General features: G+C 43.9%; 1 protein-coding gene across 7 annotated transcripts in view; it reads left to right on the top strand.

Annotated features, from left to right (window-relative positions):
* Positions 1-3,172: 3,172 nt before the first annotated feature.
* ptpn2b (protein tyrosine phosphatase non-receptor type 2b) overlaps positions 3,173-23,639 on the top strand; it is a 33,539-nt gene continuing 13,072 nt past the window's right edge. For 5 of the 7 annotated variants that reach the window (XR_013817513.1, XR_013817514.1, XR_013817515.1 and 2 more), the window contains exons 1-6: positions 3,176-3,396; positions 4,440-4,530; positions 4,637-4,737; positions 12,696-12,794; positions 20,319-20,456; positions 20,612-20,821. Coding sequence is in view for 4 of the 7 variants with exons in the window: in XM_079829474.1 (XP_079685600.1) it covers positions 3,340-3,396; positions 4,440-4,530; positions 4,637-4,737; positions 12,696-12,794; positions 20,319-20,456; positions 20,612-20,821 (696 nt within the window). In the remaining 3 variants the exon portion in view is untranslated. Of the gene's footprint in view, positions 3,397-4,439; positions 4,531-4,636; positions 4,738-12,695; positions 12,795-20,318; positions 20,457-20,611; positions 20,822-23,639 lie in introns of all 7 variants that reach the window. The other 2 variants (XM_079829475.1, XM_079829473.1) reach the window with 1 other exon arrangement.

The following is a 23,639-nucleotide window of genomic DNA, read 5'->3' as shown; positions in this document are numbered from 1 at the left end:
AAAGATATGAATTGTCCATTTTTATTTCATAGGTGAATTTAAAAGTGCATTTACGGATTGTTTAAATATCAGAGTTGATCATTAAATCCAAATTTTGCATGAAATAGGTGACAGCAAAAATGGAACAACAAAATAACTTATTTACATGATAAATGTTTCTTTCCAAAGTCTTTCTCTTGTCAGAATACACAGTGTAATGCAATTTGTTGCGTATGGGGCTGCATAGCCGCAGACCAGTCAGGGGGCCCATGCTGACCCCTGTCCACCTCCAAAAGCACCAACAGTGGGCACGTGAGCATCAGAACTGGACCACTGAGCAATGAAAGAAGGTGGCCTGGTCTGATGAATCATGTTTTCTTTTACATCACGTGGATGGCTGGGTGCGTGTGTGTCGCTTACCTGGGGAACACATGACACCAGGATGCACTATGGGAAGCCGGCGGAGTCCGTGTGATGCTTGTGGCAATGTTCTGCTGGGAAACCTTGGGTCTTGCCACATATGTGGATGTTGCTTTGACACGTACCACCAACCTAGCCGGGTCCTACCAGACTCTCGTACATTTCTTTTGTACAGAGAGTCTGGCCACTCTCCATTGACAAGCGTTTACTTCCTTGAACGCGGGTACTCAGTTGAAGTTTAAAACTATTGGATCTGCCCAGAGACACTCTGGATCTGCCATAACCAATCGCTAACGTTTGGTCGTGACGTATGTCATTTCAAACTAGCGCACGACATCAACGTCATCGTTCTTAGCCACTCCCTCTGTTCGCTGATTGGACCGGTTAAAATTTGATCTGAGAAAACCAGAGAATATTCCGCAATCCCAGATGGAGTACTAAAAGAAAAAAAAGGAAAATTGAGCGGAAGTATGTAGGAGGGCGGAGCCAGGCTACCACCAACCTTAGCATTGTTGCAGACCATGTTCACCCTTTCAAGGAAAGTTATTCCCTGGTGGCTGTGACCTCTTTCAGCTGAATAATGTGTCCTGCCACAAAGCAAAAATGGTTCAGGAATGGTTTAAGGAGCACAACAATGAGTTTGAGGTGTTGACTTGGCCTCCAAATTCCCCAGATCTCAATCCAATCGAGCATCTTGTGGGATGTTCTGAGCCTGATCGGTATATATTTCCAAGCTCAGTGAATTGAAGTGTGGTACAGTGATAGGTGTGAGTGGAAGCAATTGGGAACAACAGCAACTCAGCCAGTGGTAGGTCATGTAAAATCACAAAGTGGGGTCAGCACATGCTGAGGCGCACAGTGTGCAGAAGTCACCAACTTTCTGCAGAGTCAATAGCTACAGGCCTCCAAACTTGGTGTGGCCTTCAGATTAGCTCAAGAACAGTGCGTAGAGAGCTTCATTGAATGGGTTTGCTGCATCCAAGCCTTACATCACAAAGTGCAATGCAAAGTGTTGGATGCAGTGGTGTAAAGCACACCGCCACTGCAGTGGAGACATTTTCTCTGGAGTGACGAATCACACTTCTCTGTCTGGCATTCCAATGGATGAGTCTGGGCTTGGCAGTTGCCAAGAGAAAGGTACTTGCCTGACTGCATTGTGTAAAGTTTGGTGGAGGGGGGATTATGGTGTGGGGGTTGTTTTTCAGGGGTTTGGCTTAGGGTGTGCCTTGTACCATGCCCGAGCACACTTGTCCCCCCTCCCCACTCCCCCACTGGCCTGAAGTCACATAATAGATTTTAGCCTAATAGATTTATAATTTATGCCGTGCAGCGATTTGCACTTGATTGAACTGCACGCATCACAAGATTATTACTTTGATAGATAATACATAATTATTATTATTTACATACTTATTATTATGACTTTCATGGAGGAATTTGCAGCTACAAACTACAATCCCTGTTCGTCAATAAGGTGAGAACCAGACCTGTTATAAACCTAAATATACTTGAATTCATTGAAAAGTGTATCCAAGTAGTAATAGTTTGGTGTTTTGTTGTCGTAATGTTGACAGTAGCACGCAGCTGTACCGCGCCCAGGCACGGTATGTGGAGCACTCACACTAGTCAACCGAACCAGACTCTGGGGGTCAAATGCGTCCAGGCACGGTTCAGATCGCCAAGTGTGAGTACACCTTTAGCCCCTTAGTTCCAGTGAAAGGAAGTCTTAATGCTTCAGCATGCCATGACATTTTGGACAATTTCATGCTCCCAACTTTGTGGGAATGATGGCGATTTTTTGGCGATGGCCCCTTCCTGTTCCAACATGACTGCGCACCAGTGTACAAAGCAAGGTCCATAAAGACATGGATGAACGAGTTTGGTGTGGAGGAACTTGACTGGCCTGCACAGAGTCCTGACCTCAACCCGATAGAACACCTTTGGGATGAATTAGAGCGGAGACTGCAAGCTTTTTGTCCAACATCAGTGCCCGACCTCACAAATGTGCTTCTAGAAGAATGGTCAAAAATTCCCATAAACACACTCCTAAACCTTGTGGAAAGCCTTCCCAGAAGAGTTGAAGCTGTTATAGCTGCAAAGGGTGGGCCAACTCCATATTAAACCCTACGGATTAAGAATGGGATGTCATTAAAGTTCATGTGCATGTAAAGGCAGGCGTCCCAAAACCTTTGGCAATATAGTATATATATAAAACGCTGGTGTATATATATGAAACAACCCAGTGTTTTATACATTATATACAGATATGGACAGTTGGTTTAAAAAATTGTATTGAATTTTTAACCCAACGGATGGGTTTGTCCATATTTGACCCAAACTATAAATATAAACATTTTACATAAAATATATTTTTTTAATTCTCTAAGTATATACACAGATGTGTGTGTATTTATATATACACAATAATTATACACAGTACACACAAATATTATGTGAACACAAACTTTTATTTTGGATGCGATTAATATAGTTGTTTTTGATTTTGATTTTTTTGAACCAGTTTCTGGTTTTACAGTGTAAATCACTATTTTAGAGCTATTATGTATTGTAGATTAGAATACAATTATAGAGTATAACAATTGCAAAACGAATAATAATTGGAAGTGAGCATCACTTATATATACAAATGTATATATGAGAAAAGGTTTCCAACGCATGTACAAATGTTTAACACATGTTTGTTTCATATGTTCGGCCAGCTCTGAAATCTTGGAATTTCAACGCGCACGAGCAGACCAGCGCCGCTCTCCTCACTGCGCATGTGCAGAGGACTGAGCTTCTTGTCACAAATGTCAGCGACACGGACAAACACTGACAGACTCTCTCCCGGTACAGAGTGAGGTCGAGAAATGAGTGGTTTCTACTGTGGTGACATTCTTAATAAAAAACTAGCTTAAATAGTAAGGAATTGACGGAGATATGGAGCAGGAGTTTGAGGACATAGATTCAGAGGGCCGCTGGCAGAACCTTTATTTAGTAAGTGAAGCTAAGTCAGCTAGCATGCTAATGAGCCACGCAATCTACAGTTAGCCGTTATAGAAATGTCTCTTTATCTCCTTTTTCTGTCTCTTTTTGAAGTTTAATTCAGTGTGCTCTCACTGTTTTTCGTGTTTTACTGTTGTTGAAATGGGGATAAAATGAAAGTGAAGCTGTAAAACCAGGATGTTATGGTGGTTGTTCTTTTGTAAACTGTGTTGTAAAGTGTTGTGAGTAAAACTGCAACTGTACCTCCGAATCTAGTGACCTGCCTACCTAGACAGCATGTTTTGGCACTGAGTCTGTTTGTTTAACTTATACTTTTTTATTACTATTATACGTACTGTTTTGTCATAACAAAAGAAAAACAGAATGTAGGCTGAGATTGAAATCGTAATGAACTGCCTATTGTATATACAACATTTTAACGTGTCTTTAACGATAATAATGCTGTCTTGGTAGGCAACACACTAAGTTTTGAGACAGACATCTTATGACAACAATGTAACACATTCACACCGTTTAAACGAATAACAGCTGTTAGCTATTTCTGTCTTAAACACGTTTATTTACTGTAAACAGCAACTGTTACGTTTTCCTAATATCATTGACTAAATGTTATCCGTAAAGATAAAAAAAAAAAAAACAGGACAATCTGTTAAATAAAACTGTCCTGTTGTCTTTACATTTAGTATCCCATACTCTCTTGAACAAAGAAATATTAAAAACTTTGAACGTTATTTCAAATATTTCACTCTTGTAGTGTTAAATAAACATGCATTTATAGGCCTCATAAATTTATGATGTTGTTGGAGTTTGTTTTAACTAAACAAACATGCAGCTTCCTTGATTAACTTTCCAGTTATATTATGTTACTATTTCTGGAACCAGTCATAATCAATATGATAAGCTAATTTCTTTTAAATTTGCATTTCCTGTTCTGTTTGCTGACATGGGCAGTTGACTTGGGAAATGAACTGAAATGAACCTTGATGACTCTGATTACTCAGTAATCACCTAATTTAATTGTTGTTTTTGCTCAGGAAATACGCAACCAGTCACACGAATGTGCTTTCAAAGTGGCCAAGTATCCAGAGAATCGCAATAGAAACAGATACAGAGATGTGAGCCCGTGTAAGTAATGTCAGGTTCACTAGGTGATATTCTTCTCGCCATGTAATGCAACTGGACTTTAATATTGCATTTGACATTGTTTCCCTTTTTCCCCCAAACATATCAGTTGACCACAGTAGGGTGAAATTAGAAAACACAGAAAATGACTACATCAATGCCAGCCTGGTGGTAATGGAAGAAGCCCAGAGAAGATACATACTTACCCAGGTGAGTGAACACCACACAGTCCACTAAATTTACTCTTGGAACTCCAAGCATGCAGAGCTGACAAGGTTCCCACAGGTCTTTAAAAAGTCTTCAGTTCAGTTTTAATAAATTTAAGGCCGTAAAAAGTATTAAATATCTTAAATGTTGTAACGAGTCCTTTTTTAAGAGATCTTAAACTTAGGGACAGAACAGAAAAACAGGAATCATGACACGGCCTGGTTCAAAGTCAAAACGCAGCACTGTTGGACGCTATAGGCTCGCAATTTCCGATCCGTTCGCGATCAAGCAATACAGCACATTTATGCTAATATTACTTATGATCTGCTCTTGATGTATTGTGACAGTGTTTACTTGATATTGTAATATGTTCAAGATGTTTATAAGTTTGGAGATTTTTATTTTCCTTGTCTTTTTGAATGAGCAGCTGGAAGTAGTAAAGCATAGACATTTCAAAATAAGAGTCTCCGTGTATTTCAGGCCTGTGTGTATTTAAAAGTCCCACATTATCAGGGTTTTTCAGGATCATTTGACACATCAAAAGTATCAAATTGTTTTGTTTTGTTCCGTTCACTGCTATGGTTTTTCACTGCCAGTCTGATTCAATCGCGCATTTAAATACGGTTGTATCTAGAAACTTCGCAATGTGTAGTTAGCAGCATGAAAAATATATATTATATACAGAAAGTGAGCAGAGATCGCTGCCATTATAATCACTGAAGTACAGTTACACAGATGCACTCTTGCGAAAACTGACATTATAATCAATGAAACTGTCTACGTTGTGCAATGATTGTCTTATTGACATTGTGTTTATACTTTATTAGTTATAATGAAAGGATTTGCGAGCATGCAGAGCTCGAGCTAAACAAAAGCGCAGACAAAATTAAACACATCTGATCGGCCATTGTGCTCATGCACACAACAGATATGTCTGTGATTGGATACATTAATCAGCACTGCAATACACATAATGTAAATAGAAGCCTTTGATGCTGTTCACTGAACGCTTACCCAAACATGTACAGGAGTGTTTTAAAGCAGAACGGCAGGTATCGTCACATTAAATGATCAAATACATTTTTAGTGGGACAGATTAATTTTGGTGGCCTCTAAAATATTTTCAATGCAGGAAAAACCCTGATTATGCATAATTTTAGTACTTTTATTACACAAATGGCATCTGACATTTAGTTTTACGTTAGCTCTTGTAGCTCATGAGAAGGTAAGACAAAGAACATTATTCAACACATTCATTATATAGATTTTACAGGTTTCGATGCAATAATCTGTTTGTAACAGTAATAATCTGTTTGTATCTAATGTCGAATGTATTGATTTATTAGTACATAAACCAATTTTAATACATGTATATATTGTAAAACAAGTTTATTTTAAACTTGCAGTTAACCTGCTATGCAGCTGAAGGTGTTTTTTTAGTGCTGCATTCACACCGAACGCGGATTGAGCGTCAAATTCGCTTCCTACGCGTCTAGTTGGACGCTTGGACATTTTGAATCCACTCGCGCCTCCGAATTGGACACGTGTATAAAGCGAGCGTTTGAAGTGAAATAGACACTCGTTCGAGGCGCTCCAGGAGCTGCGCCTGGATGATGGCCGCTTTCAGTGGTACTTCTATCTGTCCCGCGCCCATATAGCTCCGTATGACTGCTCACTGCCAATTACAGACTTTTTATTTAAACTTTTTTTTTTAAAATTAAATGCACGAAAGAACAATAACAACAATTTTCATCATTGTCATACACTCAGACACTCAATTTGGCTCTTTCGCGCAAACTGGACGCGCGAATGAAGCGAAATCACGTCCATTGCGCCGTGCTAAACGCATCCATCATACTGCAGGACCTCCGGACGCGCGTCAGCGCGTCTTTATATTGACTTAACATGGAAATCACTCGCTCCATACGCTCAATTCTTGTTCGGTGTGAACGCAGCATAAGTCACTGGTCGCCACCTAGAAGTTTAAAGATGTAATTGATACAATCGTTATTTGAAGCACCAAGTTACTTTCAAAAAAGGTGATTTGCTCTATCTTGATTGGTACAGTGTTTTTTCTGTTTTATCCGAACTCTACATTTTTATCCCAATACTATGAAATAATGAAACTGTGGTTGAAAAGAAGCTGTTTAATACCTATACATGACAACTGCTTTCTCTGGGTCAGTGGCAGTAGCAATGCAGATCTGGATGTTCAGGTGTGTTTTTGTCAAAGGTTTAATAGACAGGAGAATCTTTGTCATTTAGGAATACGATCGTGTGGGTGTTTGAATTGAGATCACAATCTTTTAAAAATGAATCATGCAGCCCTAGTTTTCAATATTAGAAAGCTTTTGTTTTGACGTTGTGACTAAGTTGCCTTAAACAGACACGTTTTGTCTAAAGTTATTTTCAGTAGACTAATTGCTGGGACGGTCCCACTGGAGAAACCTGTGGTGATTTAAATGGCTTTGCTCAGGCACACAGAATAGCAGTTCTTAGTAAAAACCTGTGTGTTACTCCTCTAGATTCAACACCTTTGGCTACCTTCTCCACTGGCAGTTGCTTTACATTGATGTTACTACAGGATGATGTAGGCAGGTGGTAGGTTTTACGCACGTCTATTACCAACCAAGTTGTGTGGGTAGCATTTCGAAGGTCACAAGCTCTGAAATACATTAGTCAGCCATATGAAATTTGGTTTTGGTTAGAATTTTTTTTTTTTTAACAAATGTGTAGGTGTGCCAGACTTTTTGCATTACATGATTTTGCATAGCTAACTACTAGAGATTAGTGCTGGGCGGTATGACCAAAAATCTGTATCACAGTATTTTAAGGAATCTGTCTGATGGTATATCAGTATATAATTTACAGTACTTTTTTTTTTTTTGGCATATTTTACTGTCAGGAGTACAGATACAAGGACAAATACAAATTTATTTTAAAAAAATGGTGGTTATCAAATAAATTTATAAAACTAACAATTTAGTTAATTTCTACTGTTCAAATTAAAACGAATTAACTTATGTGATATTGCTTTAAAATAATGTTTTAATTGATTATTAAGTATTATTGTTACTTTAGGAAGTACATTTTACCGTGCAATTTCTTTCATAATTTCTTCTAGTTAAACTGAACTTTATTTTGGCAGGTTGTAATGAAGACCTTTGAGTTTCTGTGTGTTTTAATAAACTGTATCCTTATTATTATTTGAAGTACGCTACAGTGAAATAGTAATATGTTTCTTTTGTAATTTCTTAATAAAATTTTCATCTGTAATTATCAATAATGATCACGATAAATGTCAAATCTTTATTTATCTTTTAAGTTTAAAGGCCGATTTTTGCTTCTAAGTGAAAGTTTTAGAAACCATACTGTTAATTGTGGTTTTAAACTACTCTTTATTTTCAGAATATGACGACACACTTCATGTTTTTTGAATTCTTTACACTTTTCCAGTAATTTTTCCTTGTAAATATCAAAATAAATATCTTAATAGAAAAATTTATTTCATAGTTTCTGCATGTTCTAACTGTCGATATTGTTTCAAAGCATGAAAGCTTTTGTTGCCTGATTTTGCTGTATCTTCTGCACAGTTTGCAGTGCAGTCTACATTTGCATAATGCCCGATATGTGGTATGTTATCCACCCCCGAACAACTTTACCAGGCCTCAAACATCATTTTACTGACGACTGCTTCTCAAATCTCAGAGTTCAAAGATGGGTCAGTAGCCAGTTTATTTGGACCAGCTTGCTCCTCTGAATCATAACCTATAAGTATGTATAATTATTGATGTATATGTTTTCTACCGGGTGTTCAAAATACGTAGAAATTGTTATATTGTGTAAGTTTCCGGCTAACTCACGTTATTACTGTCTTACTGAAATACTTCTGCTAGTCAGCTGTGAGACACTATTACCTAAAACTTTGTCTATTAATCCAGATTGTCTGTTATTCTTACTGCTTAGAGTAAAGATAAAGGATGGAGCAAGATTTGTTTTGCAAACATTTGTTACATCAGTCATTCACGTTAGTGCTCAGCTAACATATGCGCTGTTATTGATACAGTTCCCACGTGTGCAGCGCACTAAAATACACATCGGTTTGTTGATGGACATACTCTTGTTAATGCTGATGGTGAGGAATTACAGTTGCAACATCTCATAATGTACCTCAAACTAAGTAGCTTATCACTGAGAAACGTCCTGCTCAATTCGTCCTTGCGATGGAGGTTCGGGTTGAATAACTAGTTCTTCCAATGTTTCATCATCGGACTCGGCTTGGATTGATATGGTAAAATCAACGTCTGAGCTGAAGTACAGTTATGGTAATGGGTGTTTAGCTTCCGAAATGTGCTGTAAGCGGTACACCAATTGTAACATACTGGGCCAACTGGCCAATCAGAGAAGAGTAGCCTGCGGAAAGGAGGGATTTTAGACAGACTATATCATCGAATGAGTCGTATGAGAATCATTGAACGATGTGGTGATGTGCAATGGATATTATGAGAAAATGAAAGTGTTTTTTGACCTTTCATGCATGTAAACCATAGACTGTAAAAAATATGGAGGTAGTGTCCGTGACATCACTCGTAGGTTTCTGGAGAAAGTTTTTGAAGCCTTAAGTCGGCCATTGCTATCTTGGCCGCGCGTCACCCCCAGACTGAAAATGGGCATAGAGGCGGGACGTGGCTGGAGCCAAGGTGACGTGACGTGATGACTAACAGACAGCAGAAAAAGGGCAATCCATCTGTCACTCAAAGTGGCCACGCCCTTAATTATGCAGAACTTTAAGGCTTTATATAATTTAAACTAATGAGTTATAAGAAAAATTCACCCCCCTCACAGTTGTCATGAAGGGCAAAATTAGCTGTATAGACCAAAACCACTTTTTGTACCAGTCTGTAAACATGTTTTTTTTTCTGCTATAAATTAGGGCATTTTAACATAGGGCTCAATGAGATTCTGCTCCATTTTGCTTCCTCTCAAGCGGCCAGTCGATGAATTGCAGTTTAAGGCCCAGCTTCTATTTTATTTGCCTTCCCCTACTCCTACTCGTTCCCCTTGCCCCTTGAAACAGAGTGACAAGGCGTAGGGGTGAAAATATTCCCCTAAGAAATGGGACACCACTACTATACCATTACACTTCATCATACGTCATCATACCCCGTTTCTTTTATTAGTGTCCTGTAACATTTAACCAGTATAAACATCAATGAAGTTTGTAGGCTATATCTAACAGAAATCAGGCGCAAACACGTTTAACAAATTGCTTGCACCCTACATAGTTTTGCGCTGTATTTGGACTTAATAAAACGGCACTCTTTTTCAGTTCAAAAACGTATGAGCCTTCGAGTTTCCTAAGATGATACAGAATGATACAGAACATACAATACTGGTGAAGCCGCTTTTCCATCGGGCCAAACTGTTCTCTTTGTTTATTAACCGCTCCATTCCGTGCTGATCCGAGCCGGCGGTACGGATATGGCTTCATTTTCTACTGTGGTGCTGCGATAACGGAGCTCTTTGCAATGTAATACGAACGAGTCTAAGTCACTTCAGTATTTGTTTCAAGAGAAACTGGGTGAGGTTGCCGCGTGATGTAAACCTATTGTTGGAGACCTTCAAAACAAAATCTGTAAAAATTGTAATATTCTGAGTTTGAGTTTTATCAAAGTTAACCATTGGTCTTCCATAGTATCATGCATCTAGATCATGATAACCAGTTTAAACCACACATATAGCACCTCAATACCGTGAATTTAGTGGTATTTGTATGAAAACAGTATTCTAAATACATTTACTTCCACACATTTTATTACACAGACATTATAAAAACATAAACCAATACAGTGAAGGGCACATTGTCTGCACTTTCTTTTCTTATCCCCACATTCAACACATTTGAATGACAGTCAAAACACACCAAAAAAAAAAAATGAAAATAGGGTGAATTCTCACAAGAATGGGGTTCCAAGTTTTGTCAAATTTAAAAGTTAGTGTACTTCAGTTTTTTCTAGAGAAAGGAATGACATAAGATGACAAGACATAAGATGACCGGGCGGCAGTGGCTCAGTGGTTCATGTAGGTTGTCTACAAACCGGAAGGTTGGTGGTTCAATCCCCGGTTCTATCTGACCAAGTGTCGAGGTGTCCATGAGCAAGACACCTAACCCCAGCTGCTCCCGATGAGCTGGATGGCGCCTTGCATGGGTGACACCGCCGTCGGTGTATGAATGGGTGAATGTGAGGCAAGATGTAAAAGCTCTTCAGAAAAGCTCAAACTTTTTCTCCCATGTTGACTTCAAAAAGGAAAGAGATGAAGTTCTAGATGAACGCAACATGAAATATATAGAAGATATAAGGTTATAGGTTATCTATAGGTGCTGACAATGAAATCTCAGAATTTTCTGGCAATTGGGGGAAACTGGGACAATGAGTTCATGCCAAATTACGAAGTTAAAAATACCTGAATAAGCCTGTAGTATGTAAATTATATTTGCCTAAATATATTTAGTATAAATGCACAAATTATATAGCTTAATCACAAAAAATACTGTGATTTATAATTCTAATTATTACTTTTTTAATACATGTCAAGTACATACAAGTTTGATATGTATATATGCCACAATACCATGATGCAGTTAGTGTTTCTACAGTAAATGCATGGTAAATGATGGCGATTTGAGATTGAAAAGCCTTCTGTCAGTGCTATTTCATCTGGCTATGCCTATACTAGACATTTGTGTTTGCTAAATTCAAGCACTTCTCACTGACATGGTCCATGTGGCACTGTTCAAATGACTTTCGTTCCGCTTTTGGCACATAAACATTATCAAATATTTGTCTAACTCATTTAATCGAGGAAAAGTATATCATTATCATTATTGTTCTATTGGCCAGCCCTGTGTCCATGTCCTCATATAGTGAAATGGTTAACGCCGAAACCCCACAGGCATCACGCATGCTTCAGTATGTGTGTAGTAGAGGAAACTGCAGCGCTCATTTACACAGACTGCGTTTTTATATATTCTGTTTCAGTTTTATATTACAGAAAGTGCATAGTCCACTTGATATTTAGTACTGTAAAGCTGCTTGCTTTAAAGCAATTTATTGAATAAAGCACTATATAAATAAACGTGACATAACTGGAGTGCTGAATTGCAGAGTTTGTGCAAACATATCCACATCGCTACGATCAGATGCTTTCTTAATTGTTTTCTCACCGCAGTCCTTTTTGTTGTTATTGAGAAGAAATCGTGCAGCACATATTTACATATTCATTTTCATAATCTAAACGCTCAGGAGCTGGTATAATTCTGTCGTCTTGTGAGCTGGGTTTGCTAATGCTAACGCTAGCAATGAACCCTTGCACTTCTCCCCGACTGTCGCAGTCCACTTTCTGAGATAGCACCGACATCTTGAGGTTTGGTTTGAACCGAACACAAAGCCACTGACATCTTGGATGTAAACAAATAAATATCGATACAGTGTTTTTGAGAATTTATACAATATCGCCAAATATAATATTGCAATATTCACGTGTATTGATATTTTCTTACACCCCTAGTAAGAAGGGTATGCAGTTAATAGAGGTCCCCTCTCAATATGCTCTACATAGCGTTCTTTGTGGTCGTCAAATATATCTGGCCATTTTTTCAGCTATGCACCGGTATGGCTGTATTTGAAAAATACATATTGTTTGCAAAATTGAAACCGGTATACCGGATGGACCGGGGGTACTGCCCAGCACTACTAGAGATGTGCAAGATTACATGTTTTGAAAATCCACTAGGGTTTACTCATTGACTAGTCAACTCATATGTCATCTTAGGAAAGCACTGAAAAAAATATAAAGTTGGGTTCATATTTCTATTCCATAAGACACATTCTTGTGACCATTGTTGTGGCCTATCCCTTCTTATTGTCTAACTTTTTATGTGGGTGTTTCTCTATTGTCAGGGTCCTCTGAGAAACACCTGTGGTCACTTTTGGCTGATGATGTGGGAGCAGAAGACCAAAGCTGTTATCATGCTCAACAGAGTAATAGAGAAAGGCTCGGTAAGCATCGTTGATCAAAACCTTTTCTCTTTGAAAGCACCACTCTTTCACATTACAATGAAATGTAAATGCTTTCTCTTAAAGGAATAGTTTACCCAAAAATGAACATTCTGTCATAATTTACTCACCCTCATGTTGTTCCAAACCTGTATGAATTGCTTTGTTCTGCTGAACACAAAAGAAGGGTGAACTATCCCTTTAATTCATATTAGAGAGCTCAGCAGAGCCTTAGGGAGTCTATGTAAGTAGTATCTCTAAGAACTACTATATGTGTAGAAGATGCAGTGCTATGCAGACTATTAAAATTAGTTCCCTTTCAGTCGGTCACTACGACGTACGTCGGTAATAACCGACGAATTGGGATCACTTCAGAGAGCCCCTATCAGCTTCGAGAACTTAAGAACAGGCCAATGAACAATTGGCGTGCGAGATTTGCATCTCGCGCTCCGCCCCGCGCCGCGGGTATAAACAGGAAGCGAGAGCATCGCACTGACGTCATTCACTTCGGAGCCTAACCGGCGTTTGAAGTCTACAGACTGCTTCCTGATTGTTCAGCGAAGAACTTCTACAGAGAAGAGGAATCGTGTGTGTTGGTGTGACAGCGCTTTCCAGCGGGACCGCGAACTCAAAGCTGCAAGTGAAACAACTGCTGTTATCACAGCAAACCTGTTGGTTTCGGTGGGCGTTTCCCAAATTGAGTGCAAACACAGGCTGCACTATTCCCTGTGTGTTGCCGCGGTTTCCCTGGGTGCTTCAGCACTCTCTTAAAAGAGCGTTTCCTCACAAAAAGAGCAACACGGGTGTGACACTGCGTCTTTTTCAAGATGTCATTCCACCTGTGCGTTTCTGGATGCGGTCGTTCCCTCTCGCCCGCTGACGGCCACACTCACTGCATCACGTGCCTGGGCTTACAGCACGCTGAGGCAGCGTTTGTGAATAGCTCGTGTTCTCACTGCGGGAACATGACTATTGCGGTGCTTAGGTCAAGACTCACCTACCTTCGGGAAGGCGGAGTCCCCCTCCCCATACCTCGATCTAGAGCTATCCCTAAACAGGATAGACCTACTTCGACGGATGACCGGGGTGACTTGAGGATTACGTTCAGGACAAACCCGCCTAGTGTTCCTACGCAGGTCCCTGAACCCTCACAAGCACCGCTGCCGGTGGCGCCACCGGAAGAGATCGCTGGTCCCGCCCACGGGCGCCCAGTCATCTCTTTCGGAGCGCCCGCAGACGAGCAGATGTTGATCGCAGCATCGGAGGGGGAGTTCCAGTCCTCGGAGGATGAAGATTCGGCTGTACTGCCTCCCTCTGGGAGAGTGGCAACGGCCGAGTCGGACCCTGAGTTGACGGCTATGCTTTCCCGGGCCGCCGAAAAGGTCGGGCTTGTGTGGAACCCTCCACCACGTCCCGAGCCTTCTAGGTTGGATGATTGGTTTCTGGGGGGGGGTCGCGCTGGTTCTCAGCGTCCCGCCCCAGTGCCATTCTTCCCGGAGGTGCATGAGGAGCTTTCCAGGTCGTGGACGACACCCTTTAGTGCCAGAAACAGACCTGGAGGCTCCTCCCTGCTCACTACCCTTGACGGTGGACAGGCCATGGGTTACGAGAGGATCCCGCCAGTCGAACGCGCCGTCGCGATGCAGCTGCGTCCGGCGACCGCCTCCGAGTGGCGTGGTGATCCTCGTCTCCCGTCCAAAGCCTGTAGGTTTTCGTCCAGTCTAACTGCGAAGGCCTGCAGGTCCTGCGGACAGGCCGCGTCTGCCTTGCATGCCATGGCGTTGCTTCAGGTGCACCAAGCCCAGGCACTCATGGACATGCACGAGGGTAGGTCTGACCCAGAGCTCCTCCGGGAGCTCCGGGCGGCGACGGACCTCGCCCTCCGGGCGACGAAAGTTACCGCCCGTTCCGTGGGTCAGGCGATGTCCACCTTAGTGGTCCAGGAACGGCATCTCTGGCTCAACCTGGCCGACATGAGGGAGACTGACAAGAACCGGTTCCTGGACTCCCCCATATCGTCGGCCGGGTTGTTCGGCGACGCAGTCGAGAATTTCGCCCAGCAATTCTCGGCCGCCCAGAAGCAGACGGAGGCCATCAAACACATCCTGCACCGGCGGCCCGCTGCTGCCTCCACCCAGCCGCCGGCTGCAGCACCTCCGCCTGCCCGTCGCCGAGGACGTCCTCCTGCGGCCGCCCCCGCTCCCGCCCCAGCCCAGCAGCAGCCTTCCACCGGCCGTGGGCGTGGAGCCGGTCGCGGGAAGAACGTCCAGCCCGCTCAGGCCGCTGCCAAGCCAGGTGGCAAGCGCCGTCGGAAGAGACCCTGAGACGGGCCGCCCAGAGATGGAGGAAACTGCTCTTCAGGAGATGGCTGCAGCACCACTCCTTCCCCCGGTGGAGGGCCGGGGGAACCCCATTTTTCTTTCTGTTCCGCCACTGGCCCCAGTGCCAGTGGCACCCAAATTCTCAATAAAAGGGCAGTTTCTAACATCTCTGGGTGCCAAGAGAGCGCGTCTGGCGGTATGCGACGCTACCATGCCTCGTACCCCTCAGACACCTCTCTCCTCGCCAACAGGGGGCGTCGGTTGTGCGGACGCACACAAAGTGCCTCCCCACGCTCGCCCGTCCCCTCAGCGGATGCAGGTCGTGTGTCAGACCCAGACCCCTGCACGGACCACTCCCATGTCGTCCTGGGGCCCCTGCGTTCCGCTGCGCTGCCCCGCTCCGGGTACGTCCGTGGTGCCGATGATCCCGCTTGCTCGGTCTCTGGGGGCCTGACTAGCGCTCCCCAGCCCGTCTCGCTGGATCATCCGCACCATCAGACTCGGCTATGCGATTCAGTTCGCCCGGCGTCCCCCGAAGTTCAGGGGTGTCCACTTCACTTCTATACCGAAGGAGGGCGCCCCCGTGCTTCAGGCGGAGATCGCTGTCCTATTGGCGAAGGACGCGATAGAGCCGGTCCCTCCAGCCGATATGAAGTCCGGGTTCTACAGCCCGTACTTCATTGTACCCAAGAAAGGTGGCGGGTTACGACCGATCCTGGACCTGCGTTACCTGAACCGCTCCCTCCACAGGATGCCGTTCCGAATGTTAACCCAGAAACGCATCTTCAGATGCATCCGTCCCCAGGATTGGTTTGCAGCGATCGACCTGAAGGACGCGTACTTTCATGTCTCGATTCTCCCTCGACACAGACCATTTCTACGCTTTGCTTTCGACGGACGGGCATACCAGTACAAAGTCCTACCCTTCGGGTTGTCCCTGTTGCCCCGTGTCTTCACGAAAGTCGCGGAGGCGGCCATTGCTCCCATGAGAGAGCGTGGTGTTCGCATCCTCAACTATCTCGACGACTGGCTGATTCTTGCCCAGTCGCGGGAGCAGTTGTGCGAACACAGGGACATGGTGCTCCGGCACCTCAGCCAGTTGGGTCTTCGGGTCAACTGGGAGAAGAGCAAACTCTGTCCCGTACAGAGGATCTCTTTTCTCGGGATGGAGATCGACTCGGTCGCCATGACTGCGCGCCTCACAGAGGAGCGCGTCCAGTCGGTGCTGAGCTGCTTGAGTACGCTCAAACGCAGTACAGCGGTTCCACTGAAACATTTTCAGAGGCTCCTGGGGCATATAGCAGCAGCAGCCGCAGTAACGCCGCTAGGGCTGCTCCATATGAGACCGCTTCAGCACTGGCTACACGACCGAGTCCCGAGATGGGCGTGGCACAGCGGGTCCCTCCGTGTCCAAGTGACGCCGAGATGCCGCCAAACCCTCTCCCCGTGGTCGGACCCTTCGTTTCTACGGGCAGGAGTGCCTCTAGAACAAGTGTCCAGGCATCATGTTGTCTCCACGGATGCCTCACCCACGGGTTGGGGTGCCACGTACAACGGGCTTGCAGTATCGGGTCTGTGGACGGGGCCCCAACTGCAATGGCATATCAATTGCCTAGAGTTGCTGGCAGTTCGTCTTGCTCTCAGCCGCCTCAAAGGGTCGCTCAAAGACAAGCACGTTCTGGTCCGGACGGACAGCACGACGGCCGTTGCGTACATCAACAAACAAGGTGGTCTACGCTCCCGCCCTCTGTCCCAACTCGCCCGCCATCTCCTCCTGTGGAGTCAGAAGCATCTGAGGTCCCTTCGTGCTATCCACATTCCGGGCCTGCTCAACCGTGCGGCCGACGAGCTGTCACGGTTGTCAGTGCTTCCCGGAGAGTGGCGACTCCACCCCCAGGTGGTCCAGCTGATCTGGAGTCGCTTTGGGGCCGCACAGATCGATCTGTTTGCCGCCCACGACACGACCCACTGCCAGTTGTTCTATTCCCTGTCCGAGGGGACCCTCGGCACGGATGCACTGGCACACAGCTGGCCCCGGGCTCTGCGCAAATATGCGTTTCCCCCAGTGAGCCTTCTTGCACAGACTCTGTGCAAGGTCAGGGAGGACGAGGAGCAACTCCTCTTGGTAGCTCCGTACTGGCCCAACAGGACGTGGTTCCCGGAACTAGTGCTCCTCGCGACAGCACCTCCTTGGCCCATTCCTCTGAGGCAGGACCTTCTGTCTCAGAGACGGGGCACCCTATGGCACCCGCGTCCAGACCTCTGGAAACTCCATGTCTGGTCCCTGGACGGGACGCGGAGGTTCTAGGTGACCTACCGCAAGCGGTAGTCGACACCATCGCTTCCGCCAGAGCCCCCTCTACGAGACGGCTATATGCGTTGAAGTGGAACCTGTTCGTCGACTGGTGCTCTTCTCGCCGAGAAGACCCCCGGAAATGTTCGATCGGATCTGTGCTATCTTTTCTTCAAGACGGGTTGGAGAGAAGGCTGTCTCCCTCCACCCTCAAGGTATATGTTGCCGCCATCGCCGCAAGCCATGACCTCGTTAATGGTGAGTCCTTAGGCAAGCATGATCTGATCGTCAGGTTCCTAAGGGGAGCGAGGAGACTAAATCCTCCTCGCCCTTCTTCTATACCCTCTTGGGACTTGACTCTGGTGCTGACCGCACTTCAGAGGGCGCCCTTCGAGCCTTTACAGTCAGTAGAGCTTAAGATCTTGTCTCTAAAGACAATACTCCTGATTGCATTGGCCTCAGTTAAGAGGGTAGGGGACCTGCAGGCATTTTCGGTCGACGAATCGTGCCTGGAATTCGGGCCGGGTGATTCTCAGGTAACCCTGAGACCCCGGCCTGGATATGTGCCCAAGGTTCCCACTACTCCCTTCCGGGACCAAGTGGTGAGCCTGCAAGCGCTGCCTTCGGAGGAGGCAGACCCAGCCCTAGCTTTGCTCTGTCCCGTCCGTGCTCTCCGGACTTACGTGGACAGAACGCAAAGCTTCAGGACCTCAGAGCAGCTCTTCGTCTGTTACGGAGGACAGCAGAAGGGAAAGGCTGTCTCCAAGCAGAGGATGGCCCACTGGATAGTGGATGCCATCGTCTTGGCGTATGAATCCCAAGACGTGCCCTGCCCGCTCGGGGTTAGAGCTCACTCCACCAGGGGTGTAGCCTCTTCCTGGGCGCTGGCTCGTGGCGCCTCGCTGACAGACATTTGTAGAGCTGCGGGCTGGGCGACACCCAACACGTTCGCTAGGTTTTATAGCCTGCGTGTAGAGCCGGTGGCTTCTCGTGTGCTCGCTTCCCATAGTCAGCTTCACTGAAGTGCCCGTTCTAGTGTCGGCTTGCTGCGCCATTCCCTTCCCCTGGAACGGATACGTGCGCTTATTTTCTCCAGTCGAGTTCCCCAGGATTGGCGAACCCTGTTGAGTCCTCCGCACCCCTCGGCAGTCGGATGTTGCGGAGCGTCCGACGCCAGGTCTGGCACTCGTATGCATTGGTGGAACTTGTGTCAGGCTGGGTTCCGTATGTCGTGACCCCTACGGCGGTCCCATACGTGTATTTCCACGGTACAGCTCCCTACGGCGAGCTCGTGTCTTTCCCTTGGCAGAGTTCTCTGCCGTCTCAGTACGGTGTCGTCCCCCGCCTGCATTAGGCCGGGGGCTCCCCTGGGACTTCCGTATGTTGTGCTGCCCACGGCCAGCCCATACGTGTTCTCCACATGGTAACTCCCTCCGGGCATGATGTGGCTCCCGCAGCGTCCTTCGGGCACGCTTTCCCAGCGTTATCCAATCAAGTCTGCTGAATGGGTCTTGCGGAACAGCAGTATGACTCTTCTGGCGTGAATCTTCCCGCCCGCTTCAGAACGGGGTCTGAGGGGCTCTCGCTGGGCGCTGGAAGTGGTAGTAACTGTGGCGTTTTCCATAGGGATCCCAATTCGTCGGTTATTACCGACGTACGTCGTAGTGACCGACTGAAAGGGAACGTCTCGGTTACGTATGGTAACCCTCGTTCCCTGAAGGAGGGAACGGAGACGTACGTCCCGTCGCCACAGTTCCTTCCATCACTGCCTGGCCGGTCTCTGGTTAGGCTCCTCAGTGAAAAACGTCAGTGCGATGCTCTCGCTTCCTGTTTATACCCGCGGCGCGGGGCGGAGCGCGAGATGCAAATCTCGCACGCCAATTGTTCATTGGCCTGTTCTTAAGTTCTCGAAGCTGATAGGGGCTCTCTGAAGTGATCCCAATTCGTCGGTTATTACCGACGTACGTCTCCGTTCCCTCCTTCAGGGAACGAGGGTGACCATACGTAACCGAGACGTTTTCTATAAATTAATAAAATCTAAATATTAGATGAAAAATGTAAACAAAAATAAGAAATGTTGCCTTGAGAACCAACTAAAATAAAGTTGAAGTACTACAAATTAAAACGGAAATAACAATAAATTAAAGCTAAATAGAAATTATTTAAAAATGACAAAAGCACATAAGTTATGTAAACTACAATTAAAATGAACTGAAAACATACACAAGATATTAATAAATACTGAATAAATCATGCTACAGCTGTATTGCCATCCTGTTTATTTTTGTATGACATTGAGGCATCTTATATAACACTATTAGAAAACGAGTCTTGTTTGTGGGTTGGTGGCATTTTAAACATGAAATGAAATATGTATATTTCACAATAAAATAATGACATATTTGAGATATGACAGATATTTTATCTGGCCTAGCTTTAAGATTTTTTTCTAGATCTAGTATTTTACTAAAACATACATAATGTAATTCATACATTTTATAATTAACATGATTTCATGACTGATTGATGAACTGATTTAAAATGAACATTTCTCAATTCAGAATTCATGTTATTTGTCAATTGTTTTTACTTTTTGAATGCAAAGATTATGCTTGCAAATGTTTTGCTCATCAATTTGTACATACATTTTAACTAGATTTGTATCTTCATCTCACATTTTTATTTCTCATTGCCCCAGTTATCACTGTATATTCTTAGTGGGTGTAACTTAAACTCTTATTGGCAAATTCTAATTTTGGACAGTTAACTCAAATAACTATCAAATGTTTTCACACAGTCATATGTTTTTGGACATTGTAGCTGACCCTCAATTTTTACCACTTAGTTTAAATAAAGAAATGTTCTAAAATCTGTTCCTATATTTCTTTATTTCTACACATTCCTTAAATGCAGGAAAAGTGTGCACAATATTGGCCAACACAAGAAGAACGAGAGATGTCCTTCCGTGACACCCGCTTTGTGGTAACACTAGTGTCAGAGGACATCAAGTCATATTACACCATCAGAGTGCTAGAACTCCAGAATGCAAATGTAAGTTTCTCACATTCACCACTGAAAATCACATTCATGCTTTCTATCTGATGTCTTCCTATACACATTTTAATTGCAATTCTATACTTTTAGCAATACTAATATCCTATACATTTCTTGTCTGTTTTTTTTATCATTAATTTTTATCCACTCAGACGGGGGAGAGAAGAGAGATCTATCACTTTCATTATACCACATGGCCTGATTTTGGTGTCCCAGAATCCCCAGCCAGCTTTCTGAATTTCCTGTTTAAGGTGAGAGAGTCTGGTTCACTCGGGATGGACCATGGTCCAGCAGTGGTTCACTGCAGTGCAGGAATTGGGCGATCTGGAACGTTCTCTCTGGTCGACACTTGTCTCGTCTTGGTGAGTTGGGTCTCAAAAACCAGGAGCCTACAGGATTTTAACAATATCATTTTTATTTCTTAATGGCGAATTCTACCATCAAAGCAATTTGCAGTTTTGCTTTTGCCTGCAGGTCACTGAAAGGCTGATTTTCAGTGATATAGATACAAAGCAGACAATATATTTACTTGTGCCGCTTTTTGTAAAGTCTTTTTAAGTCATGAGAAACAAAGCCAATCAAGTGTTTCCAAAGTTATGATTGGTAATATTAAATATTGAGTTTTTCCAAAAAAGTAAAACTGTTGGGAGAAAAAACGTTGAATTAGACAGTGACTTTGCTAGTCTCTCATTATTAGACAACATATATGTGCGGTATTGTATTCTCATGAGGCTTATGCCGAGTTCACACTGCCCGATTTTAGCCCCGATTTTGACTCGCGGACAGGGTTTGCGAAATCTCAGACAAATGCCTGAAATCATAGGCAAATCGGTGCTCTTTTACGCAAGTGACAATCATGCAGCGTGAAATATTAAAGACGCGATCTAAAAGAATCACCGACGCCCATGAGATATTTGGCATACTAAATATCTGGACCTGTCAGCGATTCAAAATCCTGCTGTGTGAAATGTGTTCTGACTGAAAATTACATATGGGACTTGTCCAATACAAGCCTGTAGTGCTTCAGTCAGAAATTTAAGCTTTCGCGCCTGGATCGCCCCCCGGTGGCCGGTCCCAGTATAGCTCCTAAACCCCGCCTCTCCATGTATTAGAATGGGCGCGAGACACACTAAACAATTTAATTACACTTCAAATAATTGTTTCCTAAAGATGGTTTCTGTCATTTTAGGCAGTTTTTATTACAATAATTTCATTTCAAGTGTTCGTTTTTTAAATAAGTTTAGTTTTAGTGAGTTATTTGATGCTATAAAAACGAGGGGTGTGACGTCATGATTGACAGCTGAGATTGACGGGTTCTCTGAATGAACTTGTCACTGAGGCACTAACGGACTTTTTTCTGGATTTTTGGGAGGAGATTGGAGCTTTAGCTTTAATTTCTACACTTCCATAACTGTTTATTTCACACCAACATAATGAATTGTTCTGCATCTGCGAGAGTGTGGGCGGGCTTTTGATAATCGCGCCTCTACTTCCTGTTCTCTACTGCGCAACTCCGGTCCCGAGATCGCTACTGCGCAGACTCGGTCCCAAGATGTCAGCGCCGTGAGCGGGCCTATGAAAGCTTCAACTTTGGTCAGCGGAAATTCAATGAAGTCGCGTCGTCCATATTTTTTTACGGTCTATGGTCCAATATTAGAACTATTTTAGGAAATGTTTATAGAGTACTTAGAGATATTTTCAACACTGATATTCCCTTTGACCCCATTGTGGCTATTTTAGGGGCAATACCTGAGGGTATGAAGGAAAGAAGATTGAATTACCTACTTCAGACACTAATTTCAGCAGCTTTGAAATGTATGTTTAAATGGCTCAAGCTATATCCTCCCACATATGAACAGTGGATCCAAAGAATCAGAGATATTTATGGAATGGAACGAATAACTTACTCCCTTAGACTTCAGTTGAACATTTTTGAGGCAAGATGGAGCCCAATTTCAAGAATATTACATTACAATGATTACCGAACCACAGATGAGTGGGTAGAAATTTACATACTATTACAAACCTTTGTCTTGTTTTTGTGCTTGATTTAAGAATCTGAAGATTGTTTTTTTTATTTTTTATATTAATCTTATCTTTATTATTATTTAAATTCTGTTAACTATTATATATTCACCCCTTTTGCCTATTATTGATGTATATTCGTTAAATAATGCTGGTTCTAAAAAAAAAGTAGTTTGAAAATGACATCGACGATGACCTACAGCCAATGAGAGAGCAAGATATAGGGCAGCGGAAGGTTCAGGGCAGAGTTATAGACCAGAATATCAGTATTTTAAAGGGGGGGTGAAATGCTGTTTCATGCATACTGATCTTTTGGCACTGTTAAAGACTTGGATTCCCATGCTAAACATGGACACAGGTTCAAAAGCTAAGGTGGACGTTTGATGGGAGTATTTCTTTGCCAAAATTAGTACTTCCTGTTAGTCATAAGTTTCGGAAAGTTTTTTTCGATCATGGGTCCGCTTGACGTCAACAGGGCGGAATTTCCTTGTATGGGCCGTACGGACAATTCTACCGGAAGAGCGCGCGCGCGAGAGAGAGAGAGAGAGAGAGAGAGAGAGAGAGAGAGAGAGAGAGCGTGAAAGCAATAGGCTACGCCCATCAAAGCGCTGGCTCGTACAGATGGAATTTGCTTTTCCGGATCAACAACTGAGTTGCGCAAATATTTATGTCTGTTCCCTGCATTTCGGTGCCGATTGTTTTATAAACAAGGCCCAGTTCGACGCCGGATTTTCAGATCGCCTAATACTGAAGGATGGAGCGGTCCCAGCGATAAAGGTCCCAACGTTGGAACCGCAGGTTTGACTGCTTCAAATGTCTGTTTTTGCCTATGCCCATCAAGTAGCACAAACATGATCACGTATTGATCAATGGAGCATGCAATGTATAGTGTGTGTACATTTGTTTAGCTGGCCACTATATGTGTATGTTTGTGTATTGTAAAAGCACTCCAAACAACAATACACAAAGAATGGGGAAATATGTTGAACTAAATAAGCGCGCTTCTTCATTCAAATGCGCTACTATTCCATGTCTTTCTATGTAAACACTAGCCTGACGCGCAAAACCAGTCCGCTTACTACAAATCATGTCTTCACAAACCACGCGTAAACACACACACACACACACACACACACACACACACACACACACACA

Source organism: Gobio gobio, assembly GCF_949357685.1.
Source record: "Gobio gobio genome assembly, chromosome: 11".
Classification (NCBI taxonomy): domain Eukaryota; kingdom Metazoa; phylum Chordata; class Actinopteri; order Cypriniformes; family Gobionidae; genus Gobio; species Gobio gobio.
The sequence above is the reverse complement of the archived record's forward strand: the minus strand, read 5'-3'. Positions and strand labels throughout refer to the sequence as shown.